The following is a 15,665-nucleotide window of genomic DNA, read 5'->3' on the forward strand; positions in this document are numbered from 1 at the left end:
AAGTGCAATAGATTTGTCACCTGAAATGTTATTCAAAGTCCAAATGAATTTGAATGTAGAGTTTCATCGAGAGAATGGGAGTAATAATTAATGAATTGATTTAATTGTCAATGGCTGAAGTTTTGCTTCTGTTACAAAAAGGCGAGGACTTATGGTAACTCAGTAAATTTGGTTTATTGTCTCATATCAAATGACAGTAATTCTTGAATGTAAAATATTAATTAGTAAAACATGAACTGTTTTAATCTAATGGATCATATCTAAAATTTTGTAGAAATTACACCCACACGTGTTTTTTAACTTCTCAATTCAAAAATAAGATGTCAAAGTTTTTTATTCAAAATTCAGATGATAATTCATTTTTCAAAATATTAATAATAATATTGTAAATTAAATTAATTCACCCCACTCCCCAACTCAATTTCAGCCCAAACCCTAAACATCACTTCCCACTCTCTTCTCTACCTCTCGCTATTTCTCTTTTCTCACTCTCCTTTCCTCACGGTCACTATTTGGCGTTGCACCCACCCCTCATGTGACTCCAAACACCCTTATTCAACGGTTGCAAGCGACAGCAGCCGCAGCGTTGCTCAATGCTCAAAGTGGCGTAGCAGTAGCGTCGCCTCGAAAACTTGACTGTGCGTAGCTAGGGACAACACCATTGTGCACAGTAAGGTGCGCTGTTGCAACCGAAATTGGTAGCCATTGCCTTGATGCTTTTTTTTATTCGATCCACCGTGGGAGGTTTTTTAGTTGGTGATTTTCTAATTAGATTTACTGTGGTGGCTTGTTGGTTGCTGTGGGGGTAGTGGTGGTGGTACGCGGGTGACGATGGTGGTAGTGTTCAATTGTTCATTTTTTGTGACTATAACTGGCAGTGGAGCGATAGTCGAAGGTGGTGCTGTGATGGTTTGTTGGACGGCGTGGGGGTGGGAATGATATTTTGTGGATAATAAATAGAGTAATGTTATTCGTAGTCGCTCACTGCAGCAGTCGCCTTACGTGGCATACACATAGCAGGTGGTTATTTGATGATGTGTATACCACGTAGGACAACTGCTGTAGTGACCAGTGAGCGACTACAAATAGTATTATTCTAATAAATAATATGTCACTTAAATTTTGCGACTCATAAATAAATGAAAAAAAATTGCAGTTAAAATACCAAACATTTCATTTAATATCAGATTTGACTCAAACCTTTTATTTGTGTCACCCCAAGTGCCGAACCTTTAAAATCACAACCAAAGTCCAAAATAACGATTTCCATCAGTTTAACCCCAGAAACTGTAACACATTTTCCTATTAAACTAAAAAATCAAAACCATAACCACTCACACCTATTTGTTTCTTCCCCAACCCTTTACCCCAAAACCAAAACCACCCCCACCTAGCTTTTGGCGACTACTGCTAATGCACATTTGGCGCCACTTTCTCAATGATTCTGACATCCCAAATAGCCAGATCCAACAGAAAAAAAGATTATTCTCGCTCCCTAGTCCCACTCCCGTCTAAAGCCAAATCTAGATTCAGAAAGCAACAACAAGGTATTACAATGGGGTTCTTGACTCCCAACTCAGTATACACTCTTGTGCTGCAAGAATGGATACCAGACTCTAAGAAGATAAAATATTTGATAAATTCGAGAATCGTCATATTTTTTCTATTTTACTACCTTGTTGTTGCTCCAAGAAAGCAAGCAAACATTTAACAAATGGCTTCTATATTTAAAATTTTGAACTGAAGGTATAATCATCAAGAGTTAGAGAAAATGTTTGAAACAAATCAATAGAGAAGTATACACTCTTGTGCTGCAAGAATGGATACCAGACTCTAAGAAGATAAAATATTTGATAAATTCGAGAATCGTCATATTTTTTCTATTTTACTACCTTGTTGTTGCTCCAAGAAAGCAAGCAAACATTTAACAAATGGCTTCTATATTTAAAATTTTGAACTGAAGGTATAATCATCAAGAGTTAGAGAAAATGTTTGAAACAAATCAATAGAGAAACAAAAATAAGTGAAGCTTATACGAAGTTGATATCAGTGAAGTGTTTGTTTTGAAATTTGGCATCATTCCTACTAGCTAAACAAGAAGCTCAAATGCCCACTCCTCCAAACTACCAAAATAATTGGCAATTTAAAATTTTTCAAAAATACGAAAATCATAATCGACTTCTAATAGTCTTTCATAATCTCGACTAGAAGGTGGATTCAAACTATCAGTGGCTGTAAGAAACTCCAAACACTTGAATACGATTGATGCATAAAGACACTATGAAAATCGAGATAAACCTTCTGTATGTTGATTTTGTGGGTAAAATTGAAATGGGTCTCTCTGAATACAAGGAAAAAAAACAGGTGGACTTTGAAGGAGTTGGTAAAATTTGGCGATGGCAATGGCTATCTAGATCTAGATTTGGTTTTGGGTTATACTTGATATACATCAAGTGTACATCAAGGTGTCTATTCGGAGTGGAGCCCCCTCAATATGAGGGAATGGACACCTTGATGTACAAGTAGAATAACCCTTTAATTTTAAGAGTTGAGACAGTGGCAACCAGTGGTGGGAATGATTTTGGTTTTGGGGTAAGAGGATTGAGGAAGAAGGAGATGAGCGTGGGAGGGTGTGGTTTCTTTACCCCCCTTTTTTTTTTTTATTTATAATGTAATGGGAGAAATGTATTTTGACGAGGTAGTCATTGTCTTATTTGGCTAAAGCTATGATTTTTTATTTATTTATGTGGTCAACTGACAATTTTTACGGTCAAACAAATGGAAAATCGTTATTTTGGACTTGAATTGCGAATTTTTTAAAAATTTGGTACTTGGTATGGATGATGAAAGGTTTGGATCAAATCTACCACTAAATGAAATGTTTGGTATCTTAGCTGCAATTCTCTTTAAATAAATTGTGACCCATAAATTTTTTTATTTATGACCGATGAATGAATTGTGACTTATAAAATTTTTGATTTGTAATTGCAAAATAATTTGTGGCTATTAATTCGATTATTTATGACCAAATAGTATAGAATTATGATTTTAATATATTTAATTAATAAAATATATATTTAATTAATTATTTCATAAATAAAATCTAATCAAAATATGATATTTGAAGTTTAAAACCTTGTTTCTTAGTTTTGAATGAATCATACTTATACACTGTTTGATTAGGATTTAAATTAAATTTTTAGTGGATTTTGATAAAAGTCGATAAAATGTATGATTGAAATCCATGAAATATATGATTAAAATTGATTGTTGACTTTAACTTATATTAAAATTTAAATTTTAATATGTACCAAACAAGGACTTAATCTCTTATTTTTCCTTAAAATTTTCCGCTATAATTTTGAGGCCCATAATTTCTGCCGTAGCCCAATGGGCCTGTATTTGGACCCAACAAATCATTTCTCCGTCAAATAACCGCCGATAAACCTCAGCCCAGTACGGTTCCCTCTGCAACAAGTTAAAGGACATACAGGCAGCAAAAAGAGAAGAGAACGAAAGTCTAAAGCGAAAAAGCAAAGAGCGAAATTTGACAATGGCCGCTTCCGCAATGGTACTGGATCCGAAACCCGTATCCTCTTCTGACCCGCCGCCGGCATTACCCGCTGTTGCCGCCTCTAAATACACCGAATCCTCCGATGACGACGATTTTTACGGCCGGCTCAAATCCCTCCAGCGGCAATTGGAGTTCATCGACATTCAAGAGGAATACGTGAAGGATGAATTGAAAAACCTGAAGCGAGAGTTTCTTCGGGCTCAGGAGGAGGTCAAAAGGATCCAGTCGGTGCCGCTGGTCATTGGCCAGTTCATGGAAATGGTTGACCAGAACAACGGCATCGTTGGGTCCACTACCGGGTCGAATTATTATGTCCGCATTCTAAGTACTATTAATCGCGAGCTCCTCAAGCCCGCCGCCTCCGTGGCTCTCCACCGCCACTCTAATGCCCTCGTCGATGTCTTGCCCCCTGAAGCTGACTCCAGTATTTCGCTTCTCAGCCAATCCGAGAAACCTGATGTTACCTACAATGTGAGTTAGTTCACTTTTATATATACAGTTTTTGCTATAGATTTTTAGTGGATGTATGCCATTATTATTTATTAGTTTGTTGGATGATTTTATCTTATAATTGAATTGGAATTAAAGACTTAATAGGAAATATGCCCTAGATTGAGCTGATTAATTGCTTGATGGCTTATTCTTACCAGATTGAATAGGGCCTGTTTGGATTTGAGTATAAAGAAGTGAAATTTACTATCTTGTGCTTAAAGTAGGTTATAAAGAGTTGTGTGATAAATTTTAATATATTTACAACTTATAGGATGCATTTTGTAGGAGTCTTTATATTTTATTTGCATTTAACAATCATATGTGTCAAGAGCCCTTATGGTGATTTGGGAATGTGGACTTGATTATATCTATATGATTGAAATTTTTGATATGGGAGTTTAACTTTACTCTTTACATTTGCATGGTATTCTCTTTTTGAAGGTGGTCCTTTTCATTTAAGACCTGTGTTCACTGATCGTGTTAGAATTTTGTTGAGCAGAAAAACTGTACTAGTGGCATGCAAGAATAAATTGCTCAGTGACTTTCTTCCATCCAAGACTGGTAGAAGTTGGAAATGGATTTGGGTTCAAAACATTAACACGAATAAAGAATATTCTTCATCCTCCAAATCTGGTTTTTCCAACCTTCAAGATATTTTTCAATTTTTTGGCATCGAAATTACCCTAATTTATCAGTTAGCGTTTTTATTGCTATAGGTGGGCCCTCAACTTCTGGCACATCTTTATCAACAGTTAAAGTGTCCTTTCTGGCTGCTGCAAGAACCAGAAAAGCCATCTTTTGTGGTTTTACTTAACCAAACTAACATTAAAGGGAAGAAAACAAAGGTGTTATCATATGATAGATTTTTCTTTGACCGGAAAAGCCATCTTTTGTGGTTTTACTTAACCAAACTAACATTAAAGGGAAGAAAACAAAGGTGTTATCAGATGATAGATTTTTCTTTGACCTGACTTTTGCATACCCTCTTTCCACCCATCCTGTTAAACTGCAACTTTGGAAGGTTTAAAAGCAAATGTTGAACAATTATACAGTTTTGGATAGCCCTCCAATCATGGATATTCTTTGCCAGATCCATATTTCATCAAACTTTCTCCAAAACGGAGGCACACTTGTGGGGATTCTATATTAAAAACAAAAAAGAAATTTGGTTGCAAATCATCATGATCACCACACAGATCAAGCATGAAAGCTCAAAACATTGTAATATTTCCTTTTTCTATATTAAAACTGAAACTTCGATATTTTCTTCCAAACATTCCAGATGCCAATCTCTTAAGATCCAATGCAAAAGAACTTTATAGGGAATTCTGATTTTGGATGCATACAGATTTGAAATATCAAATAGGCTAAGAATAAACAATTTTGGGAATGCTCTTGGGTTCTGTGACCTGGACCCCACATGATCATAAGAAAAACTCAAAATTCTGATTTATATATAAATAATAAATACTCTGATGTGGACGCAGGGGATATGACTTATGTCCAAAGAAACTTTTGTGGACCTGAATAATGCTACTTTGTATTTACCTATTCTAGTAGATTCATACCTTTTATTGCTTGCATCATTCCCTCTTGGCTGGAGAAAACTTGCCTTCAATTTTTTAGGGCATTGAAATTGCAGCCAATGCTTGGAATGTAGGAATTGAAAGTTTTCCTTCTTCATTATTTGCATCAATGATATTCTTCTCCTTGATAATATTCTGAGATTACAAATCAACAATTCACGTAGGTCAAATTATTGATTGCTTCATCCCGTAATCATGTGCTTGAACAAATTCTTCATTTATAAAAACTGTAGATGTGATATAATTCTATTGCACTTTCGAATAGTGGACACTATTAGTTATTATTCCATGCCCATTCGTTATGGTTAACCAAGCTGCTTTGTCGACCTTCTGATATCACCCTATCTCTTCATTATCTCAGGATATTGGCGGATGTGATATTCAGAAGCAGGAAATTCGTGAAGCTGTTGAATTACCACTTACGCACAATGAACTGTACAAGCAGATTGGTATTGACCCTCCCCGTGGAGTGTTGCTTTATGGTCCACCTGGTACAGGTAAAACCATGCTTGCCAAGGCTGTGGCAAACCACACAACTGCAGCTTTCATTAGGGTGGTGGGTTCAGAATTTGTGCAGAAATATCTGGGTGAGGTATGCTTCAGAAACTCTCCTCTTTGCTTGTGATGTGTGCTGATTCATTGTTAGATAACATTTGGAATATCTTTTGTGTACCATGCCAAGGAAGTTGTGAATATCCAATTGACTAAATATTGTTGCTGGTGGGTATGTACAGGGTCCTAGAATGGTCCGTGATGTCTTTCGTCTGGCCAAAGAAAACGCTCCTGCAATTATCTTTATTGATGAAGTAGATGCCATTGCAACTGCTCGATTTGATGCCCAAACTGGAGCTGATAGAGAGGTTCAAAGAATACTCATGGAACTTTTGAATCAGGTATATCTGTACGATTAGGAATTTAGGGGTGCAATCAGACTGCAGATGCATACTTTTATGCTTATGACAAATAATCTGCAAGTACAGTCAAAGGCTGTAGATATAGGAAACTCGAACCCATTTTATGAGCTTTCTCTATGCATGTGTTGTTGCCATAATGCTACTAATTATTTGAATGGTACGACAGATGGATGGATTTGATCAAACTGTAAATGTGAAGGTCATCATGGCCACTAACCGCGCGGACACGTTAGACCCTGCACTTCTACGCCCTGGTAGACTTGATCGTAAAATTGAGTTCCCTTTGCCTGATAGACGGCAGAAGAGGCTGGTTTTTCAGGTAATTGTCTAGTGAATATACCTGAAGCGTCTTATTTCTCATCTTTCCATTTGCGTTAATTGATAGAAATTTGTCCGTCTCCTATGAATTGAATGGCAATCTTTCTCCTCAAATGTATAGTTTGTGTCAAAGAGTTTTAGAGTGTTCTATCTCTTTGGATACACATACATCTGAAGGATTCTTCATGATTGTGTGGATTCATGATTGTTGCTTGTCCTTGAGCAGGTATGCACGGCTAAGATGAACTTGGGCGATGAAGTTGATTTAGAGGACTATGTTTCTCGACCTGATAAAATAAGTGCTGCCGAGGTTTGTTTTCTTAACCACGTCTTTTATAGGAGATTGAAATTTGAGTATTTCAAATTTATACACACATGCATATGTAGAGTATAGACAAATACTTCAACAGTATTACTTACCATTGCTCTGAGTTTCACTTTGTTGAGTCTTACAATAAACCCTTGACCTCCTATTATGAAGCACTGTTCTTGAATATCGAAGCCTAGAACTGAATTCCGAGCAGAAACAGCTGAAATTTCTTTGGTAACTCGATTGAGATGAAATTGGAAGTGTAGATGGACTATATTTTAATAGCTGAAGAGTAGCCATTGAATAATCTAAATTTCGAAATTAAACAGTAATCAACAGTTGGATTGAGATTGAAATTTCGTTAAGGAAGCTAGTGGAATTTCTAAGAGAGAGAATGTGAGGCGAAGAAGGAGAAGAAGTTAATTGAATTGTTGTCACACCCGTAGCGTATTTTAAAACTAAAACGGTTTTAGTTTACTATCTTGAGCGAGAGATTTTGTCTTTGAACCTGTGGCTTTTGTGGCTGGAGAGCTCAGTCGAACTTGGAAGTTTAGGGTTCACATTCTTATTTTACAATAGTTTGCGTCTCTATATAATATTCCAAAAATAAATATTCATTTGTTAAGAAGAATGACATAATAAATCAGGGATTGACGTCAACGAAATCAAGGAATTGGAAAATTCTTTAGTGAAAATTCTTGCAATTTGTTTTGATTAGAATTTTATCAGAAGATCGAATGTAGAGAGACATCTATACATACTATTGAAATGTATGTAGAGAAAGAGACATCTTAAGCAAATTTTACCGTTATAATGTCCCTTCTTTTCATTCTTCTTCCTTTCTTTCTGTTTCGATTAGAATCTTATCAAAAGATCTTCATAGAGAGACATCTATATGTACGATTGAAATGTGTGTAGAGAAAGAGGCAACTTAAGCAAATTTAACTATGAGGAAATTATCAAAATAGTCAACTCTTGACTTTGTAATTACAAAATCCCCTTTTTTTTTTTTTTTTTTACATTGCAAGAATGTCAATTTTAGACAATTTTAGACATGTTTGCCCTTAAAGCTAATTTTAAATATCCTACATGTCCTAATTAAATGAGATTTGACCAATTAAAAAAATTGTACAAAATTTGTCAGACGAAAATTGAATCCTTCTTTAAAAAAAAGCAGAGCATAAACCAAATCCCTAATGTCGTGAATGTGAAAGGAAAGCAAGAGAAAATCAAATCCCTAAAACCCACTCTTCTCTGTAGCAAAATCAACCACCGAAATCGCAAAATGCCGGCGAACTTGTCTCCCTCACCTAAAATGGAATCCCTAAAACTCTAAAACATGCTCCGACCACCGAAATCGCATAATGTCGTCTTCATCATGTCTTCTTGTTTTCCCCAAAACCATGGGACTTGCTTCATCTTGTCTTCTTGTTCCAATATAGTTTTTTCTGTTAGAATTTTTAGGGTATCCTTCTTGTTGTCGGTTCTAGGATTGAACTAAAAATATAAGTTGTCGAATCTGGAATTTGTGTTGCATTAACCATGTTGGTGGTTTTCTGCAAATTGCCGCTATATGTTAGGAGGCAAGTATGCACGCTGTTCACAAAAATCGATATGTTATACTTCCAAAGGACTTTGAGAAGGGATACCGAAGCAATGTCAAGAAACCCGACACTGATTTGGAATTTTACAAGTAATCTCAGTTTTCGTATTTGGGAAATTGTATGTTAATGCTTCCATGTTCTCATGGATTTATTATAATATCTTGTCATTTGATGTTGACTTATTAAGTAGAATTTTTTTCCAACCTCGACGATACTCTGCTCTTGTTTATTCCTAATTGATTTGTCTTTGCAATCAACAAGTTACTGTTGTTCTTGAGGAGTAACAGTGATTTTTGCGAGGACCTATTATTTTCTCTCGGTAATTGTTTGAAATGAACATCTCTCTTTTCTTTTCTTTTTTCCCTTTTTTTCCTTGCATCATGTCGTATCTGTTGGAAATGGATTATGGACCCTTTAGCAGAGGATTTTGAAAGTCATAAGCTGCTTTTACGTTTAAAAATTACTTATAACTATTTGATTAATTTTGTGGATGTTTTTTATCTGGTTAGAAGAGCCTTTAAATAAAATTGGATTCATTTCTTCGGACAGAAGAAGACTATGTAAACACGTACTCGAATTCTTCTCCAAAAAGTACAAGCACAAGCCCTGAAATCTATGCAACTCTTATGAATCCTTTCACAATTTCACATATGGTAACTACAAGTTTGTCTCAAATTATCTCAACTGAAAAAAAAAACGAAGAAGCAATTTAGCACTTGTTTGATTTTCATTATTTTCGAACTTTTTTTTTTTACATACTTATTTTTACCTACACATTCACACAATAAAATATTCTACACATAAATTTATATATTTTTTCCCCTATTTTTCAATAACATATTCTAAATATTATTTAAAATTTGAGTTTTCGCAATTACGGGTTGTCAAAATAGGGACTTACCTTGGACCGCCCTAATGATTAATTGCTTGCAAAATGAATGGATTCCGAGATCCGTAACCAAAGATATGGACAACTTTTAATTAGTGTGGTCCATACCATTATTAATAACGTAATGTTGTCAGCTATCGTTCCCACCTTCCAAATCTCACTCACTGATGCACCAACTCTTCGAAGAATTCTACATTAGATCTAAGGATTCTTTGAATCGAGTCCAAATCACACAGGAAGGATTTACAAAATATAGAATTCCTGCTACGTGTCTTCAATCGAATAAAGCTATTTATATCATTGTTGTCGACAATTGTGATTGATGACATTCATGTTGTCAAAATTTTTGAAACATCGATTTAAAAAATAGTTTTTAAAATAAATGAATGTGATATTGTCAAGTGTGTTTGGATTGATCTTCAAGCCCAACTTTTGAAAGTCGTGCGGTTGGACGCTTTCTTTCCCTTCGTCTAGACCAGCTTCTGGAAGCATTAATTATTCTAATTATTTACTAGGTTCCCATTTAGGACTTGTGAAGTTTGACCGTTGACTATGGCTCCTCATGACTCATGTGCTCCCATAATTTTATTTTACCAGAAAATTATGAAAGTTATCCTATTCAATCTCAAATATATTGACAATTTCTTGCAAGCCTATATAAATTATTTTTCGAGCAAAATATAAAAAATTATGACATTGGAAAAAATTCCTTTTTATTTTGATCTATGGCATGGAAGCAATTCTATCTATTAAGCTTGACTTCTAGCCTTTAGAAAAAAATAATAATAATAAATAAATATAAATAAAAAAAGAGTAATCGATTCCAAATAAATTATGAATATCCTTTTATAAATATAAAAATAGAGGAAATTAAAAAAAAAAAAAAGTTCATTTTGACATAGTCATTTGTAAAAATGTTCCAAATTTTTCAATGTCCATTTTCACAATTATTTGGACGAGAATACTCCTAAGTAACTTCCATGAGAAGTTACATTAAAATGATATTCTCGACATTTCAAATGTCGTTATCAATATTTGAATTCGTTTATATTTTAAAAGTATACATGTCAAATCACAATATTAAATGTTCTTAATATTTCAAACGTTGTTCTCGATACAATGTCTCGAATGACATTTCATTCGAAATATAACATTTTCTACATTTTAAATGTTATTCTCGACATTTCTATGTCTAGCATTAATTGTGATTTGACATGTGTAATATGAAATTATTTGTTCTTTCATTAAGGAATAAATAGAGAATTTGATATCAAATTTGACCATTTTTGCAAAGATTATCAAAAGTGAACATTTTTAAATCAACATATGTAAAATTAGATATTTTTGTAAATGTCCCATATAAATATTAAAACTTGAGAACTAACCCATGTAGCGAATGCTTATGGATCCATGTTCTGATGATATGACGGCGTCAAAAAAAGTTGACGGAGAAAGGCTTCCGTGACTCTTCACATCTCCATTTTTCTTTCAGCTCACGCAGACGCAGTACGTGCTTCCGCTCATTATGATAAAAGCGTCTTTTATTTACAAAACTACCAGATGAATTTCAGTTCAATGATCGCCGGCGAGCGGAATATTCCGCTACACCAACGCCGGCGACTTAGCCTCGGTGGAGTCTCAAACTCCAAGGACTCTTCGGAAGACAACTTGGACCTCTTCTCCGATGAGTCTGATGGTGCGTAATTTATTTTTTTTTTGCTTTGACTTTATAATTCTAGCGGTCAGTGATAAATAACTGTAGCAGATGCGGCGACAAATGGTTTGTGGTGTGATTTAAAGACAAATCGGGTTTAAAACGACGGTTATTTTTGGAAATATCAGTCAGAAATAGTATGTTCATTGTATAAGATGACGTCGTGGTCCCGATTTGCGTTGCAGCTGTTTAAACTATCAATGCTATCTAGCTGTATTATCTATTTCTTTATTAGCAAATTTACCTCGGTTCTTCTTTTGGCATTAATTCTTCTTCCTTTTTTTTCACTGAATCTGATGATTCGCGAGTTTAGCATCGGAGAAATTGGGGAGTCTCTCAATTGAATCAGCAAAACAGAGTAGAAGTGGACTGGATGACCTATTGTCGTCAACTGATGCCGGAAAGCATGACTACGATTGGTAATTCCTGAAAATATTTTCCTACCAGAAAAAAATTGTTTTACATTAATTGGTTCAATAATCTTTTAGTTGGACAGAAAATGTATACAAGTTATATTTTTTTGGTTTCATTTATTACTTGATGAAATCTAGGTTTCCTTAGTTTTCAAAGAGAATCAGGGAACCTAAAAAGACAACTTTCGCATGAATTAATAATGTAGTTCCCCTCGGCATATTGTGAACCTGCACAAGGAGGTCTTGTATAAATTCTAAACATGGACTCGTGCTTAGTGGATGGTTGGGACAATTGCATCATATGAATATCAAATTGGTTTCTTTTGTGTTAATATGAGTATCTAACTTGGGATGTAGTTTTAGATTTTTTAGTGTTACTTTTTTGTGTTTGGAGATAATTGTATGCACCTTTGTTCTGCTCATTTAATGCATTCAGAATAAATTGTGGTGGTTCAAAAATAACCAATTCAAATAATCATAATCCAACAATATTTAGCTGCACCCAAAAAACCTATATTGAAATTGATTTACATGAAGCAATAATGGGACATGTTATTTGTCTCTGCCTATGCTTACAGCCCTTATATGTAACAGGCTTCTTACTCCTCCTGGAACTCCTCTTGTTCCTCCATTGGATATAAATGAATCCCGATCCGCTCTCGTGGCTCCAAGAGGCAGTCCATCAATCAGATCAACCTCTACAATCAAGGCCTCAAGAGTATGCTGAACCTGTTCCATATAGTAGATTATAACTTTATTCACAGAGGAATTACTTGTTGTTGCCTGTATTTAGCCCATATTTTAAAGCCAAATATTCAGCACAAATAATTAATCCATATGCTCATATCAGTTCTATTTCAAGTTATCTTGAAAAATCTAGACTGGTTTTTCCTTGTTCTTTGGTTTGCCTTTTCATTATTGAACAAGATTCATTATCAATCATAATCAATAAACATATAGTTGGACATTGCTATATTTAGGTTTCTGCTTTCATATGTTATGGTATATTTTTCTTATTTCAGCTTTCAGCTTCTCAATCGGAAAGCAGCCGTCCTGCAAGACCAACACGAAGCAGTTCGGCAACTCGCCCGTCTGTCTCTAGTTTCCAATATGGTATCAATTCGAATAAATCGAACCCTATCCATAACACGAGCTCTGCATCAGTGTCATCTTTTATTAGATCTTCCACTCCTACTAGTCGCTCTTCATCTGTTACAAGACCTTCAACCCCTTCTGCCCGTGCAAAGGTCTCAAGATCTTCAACTCCTTGTAAAGTCCATCCTGCACCCAACATACCTTCAACTGAGAAACCGAGACCATCCCAAAACTCAAGACCTTCTACTCCGATTTCCAGGCCACATGTCTCTGCCAACACGAACTCTATTGGTGTTCGGTCAACATCAAGGCCTTCAACACCTACTCGTCGAAACCCATCACCATCACATTCTATATTTCCTGCAACAGGACCTTCAGCATCAGGAGGACGGACTCTTTCAAGGCAGAATCTTTCTTCAGTTTCCCGCCCAAGCTCCCCTGGTCCACGAGTTCGGCCCCAACCAAAGCCTATTGTCCCCCCAGATTTTCCACTTGAAACACCCCCAAACCTGCGAACAACTTTACCAGACAGGCCCCCATCTGCCGGTAGGTCAAGACCTGGTGCGGCTATTACTTTGAAACGGAATACTGAGACAACAAGTTCTACCGCTTTTCCAAGGAGACAGTCATCACCCATGGTTGTCCGGGGAAGAATCACGGAACCCATTGGAAGGGGTCGGATGCATGCAAATGGGCCGCTCAGTGATCATACAATTGACACTCGCAGAGAGTTATCTGCACGAAAACCTGTGAAGATATCAACAGAAAGCACTGGATTTGGCCAGACTATTTCAAAAAAATCTCTAGATGTGGCTATCAGAAATATGGTAAATATACTCTCAACTTAGAGCCTGTTTGGGCCCATTTTTTCACCTAAAAAATTGATTTTTTGACTGTTATTTTACTATTTCAGTCGTCATATTTGACTTTTTCTCTCACGGGTGGACCCTATTTTTCTCCGCAGAGAGTTATCTGCACGAAAACCTGTGAAGATATCAACAGAAAGCACTGGATTTGGCCAGACTATTTCAAAAAAATCTCTAGATGTGGCTATCAGAAATATGGTAAATATACTCTCAACTTAGAGCCTGTTTGGGCCCGATTTTTGCACCTAAAAAATTGATTTTTTGACGGTTATTTTACTATTTCAGTCGTCATATTTGACTTCTTCTCTCACAGGTGGACCCTATTTTTCTCTTAACGATCAAAAAATCAATTCTCAAAATCACTCCCAAACAGGCTCTTAATTTTTCTCTGTTTCTTTGCTGCTTTTAGCAATGTCTGGTTTAAAAGTCGCATTAAAATTTAAAAGTATCTTCTTTGTCATTTTCTTAATAGCATATAAAACAAATATCCTAGACTATTCATTTAGCAGTTACCACATTTTGAGCCTCTTTAGTTTTGGAAAATGTATTATGGATTAGTAGATTGATGGAGAATGTGTAGTTAAAAAAGAAGAAAAAGTTTTTTGGTTTGTGTGTAACATTATTTTATGGAAGAATACGTGGTTGAAAATAAGTACTGTAAAAAAAAATAAAGAGGAATGAGAAATAATGGGTGCCAAACAAGGGGTTAATCTTTCCGGACTATGAGATGGTAACATGATGACATATTGAATAGCTTCAGGAATGCTAATTTCTGAAATTGGGAGTATGTTGTATCTAGTGGAGCCTATCTACATCCATTGATGTGATTGGACTTTCATGTCAATGAAGCTAAATCTATCATGCTTTAAGCTCACAAATTCCCCATTCTATGGCAGGATATAAAAAATGGTGCGAACGGTACTCGTCCCCTCACAGGCTCAAACCTTTACCCTCAAAGTATTCGATCTGCTAACCAGAAAAGCCAATCCAGTCACTCGACAAGTTCAGCAGCATCTGTCAATGGAACCCTGCCTTTCGGCAAGCATGACACTATTGCAGAAAACAGGAATACCATTAACAGGTTTTCTGAAAGTGGGAATGAAGATGACAAATCTTCAGCTAAACTATCGAATGTCGATATTTATGAAAGCTCCCGTTATGACATGATTCTCCGCAAAGAGGATTCGAAGAACACCAATTGGCTTCACAGTGTGGAAGACGAGTCTGACCAAGAACCAATTTTTGATAACGGACTAGAACCACCGCCTGAACCCTTTAGCCCTTTATAATCTATATGAAGTGCTCTCACTCTATTGTTATATTTCATTTCGCATAATTTTTATTTTTTAATGAAAAGAGGGAAATAAAGTTGTTACGTTAGAGTGTATGATAATATGTTGTGGGAAAGTCTCTCCACACAAAATGTGTGGACTAACTTTTCTGCCACAATTTTGAATGGTGTTGTAGTATGTAAGATTATAGGATTTAATAACGAGAGTGATCTCTGAACTTTAAGCGAAAATTTTTGTTGATCACTGTACTCCATTCGTTCCATATCACTCATTTAAATATGCTTTTCTTTTTCTTTTTTTTCTCTCCCCTTCAATTTTTTGTTTTTATTTGATTTTATTGTCTTCTCTCTTTTGCTTCTCTCTCATTTTCTCCATGAGTCCTCGACTGGGTGAAGTTGCAACAAGGAACCTGTGGCTTGATAGAATCCTTCGCGATGGAAATGCTCCATTTGCTAATATGGTGACCGATCATAGTTCAGTGGAGATTTTAAGTGGGTCTGATTCTCAAGGTTAGGAAGATATAAGAGGTTTTGCCCTCAATCAGCTTTTCAATTATAAAATTAAGTATTTACTTACTTATTTTAACCCTTAAAATAAG

General features: G+C 35.6%; 2 protein-coding genes across 3 annotated transcripts; both read left to right on the forward strand.

The window, feature by feature from the left end:
* The first annotated feature begins 3,455 nt into the window (after nt 1-3,455).
* On the forward strand, nt 3,456-7,432 carry LOC111406717 (26S proteasome regulatory subunit 6B homolog). Its single transcript, XM_023036097.1, has 6 exons — nt 3,456-4,045; nt 6,014-6,244; nt 6,387-6,545; nt 6,733-6,885; nt 7,111-7,238; nt 7,366-7,432. Exons 1-6 carry the CDS (start codon nt 3,554-3,556, stop codon nt 7,430-7,432), a joined length of 1,230 nt encoding a protein of 409 aa, XP_022891865.1. The 5' UTR covers nt 3,456-3,553.
* Nucleotides 7,433-11,059: 3,627 nt separating this feature from the next.
* On the forward strand, nt 11,060-15,315 carry LOC111405966 (mucin-5AC-like). 2 transcript variants are annotated; one of them, XM_023035105.1, is made up of 6 exons: nt 11,060-11,383; nt 11,715-11,820; nt 12,409-12,532; nt 12,837-13,664; nt 13,902-13,973; nt 14,672-15,315. In XM_023035105.1, the coding sequence occupies exons 1-6, from the start codon at nt 11,248-11,250 to the stop codon at nt 15,062-15,064; spliced, it is 1,659 nt and encodes a 552-aa protein (XP_022890873.1). In that variant the 5' UTR covers nt 11,060-11,247; the 3' UTR covers nt 15,065-15,315. The 2 variants fall into 2 exon arrangements, with proteins under 2 accessions (XP_022890873.1, XP_022890874.1); XM_023035106.1 differs by lacking the exon at nt 13,902-13,973 and having other exon boundaries at nt 12,837-13,736.
* The last annotated feature ends 350 nt before the right edge of the window (nt 15,316-15,665 follow it).

This window comes from Olea europaea, chromosome 12 (genome assembly GCF_002742605.1).
Source record: "Olea europaea var. sylvestris chromosome 12, O_europaea_v1, whole genome shotgun sequence".
NCBI classification, from domain to species: Eukaryota; Viridiplantae; Streptophyta; class Magnoliopsida; order Lamiales; family Oleaceae; genus Olea; species Olea europaea.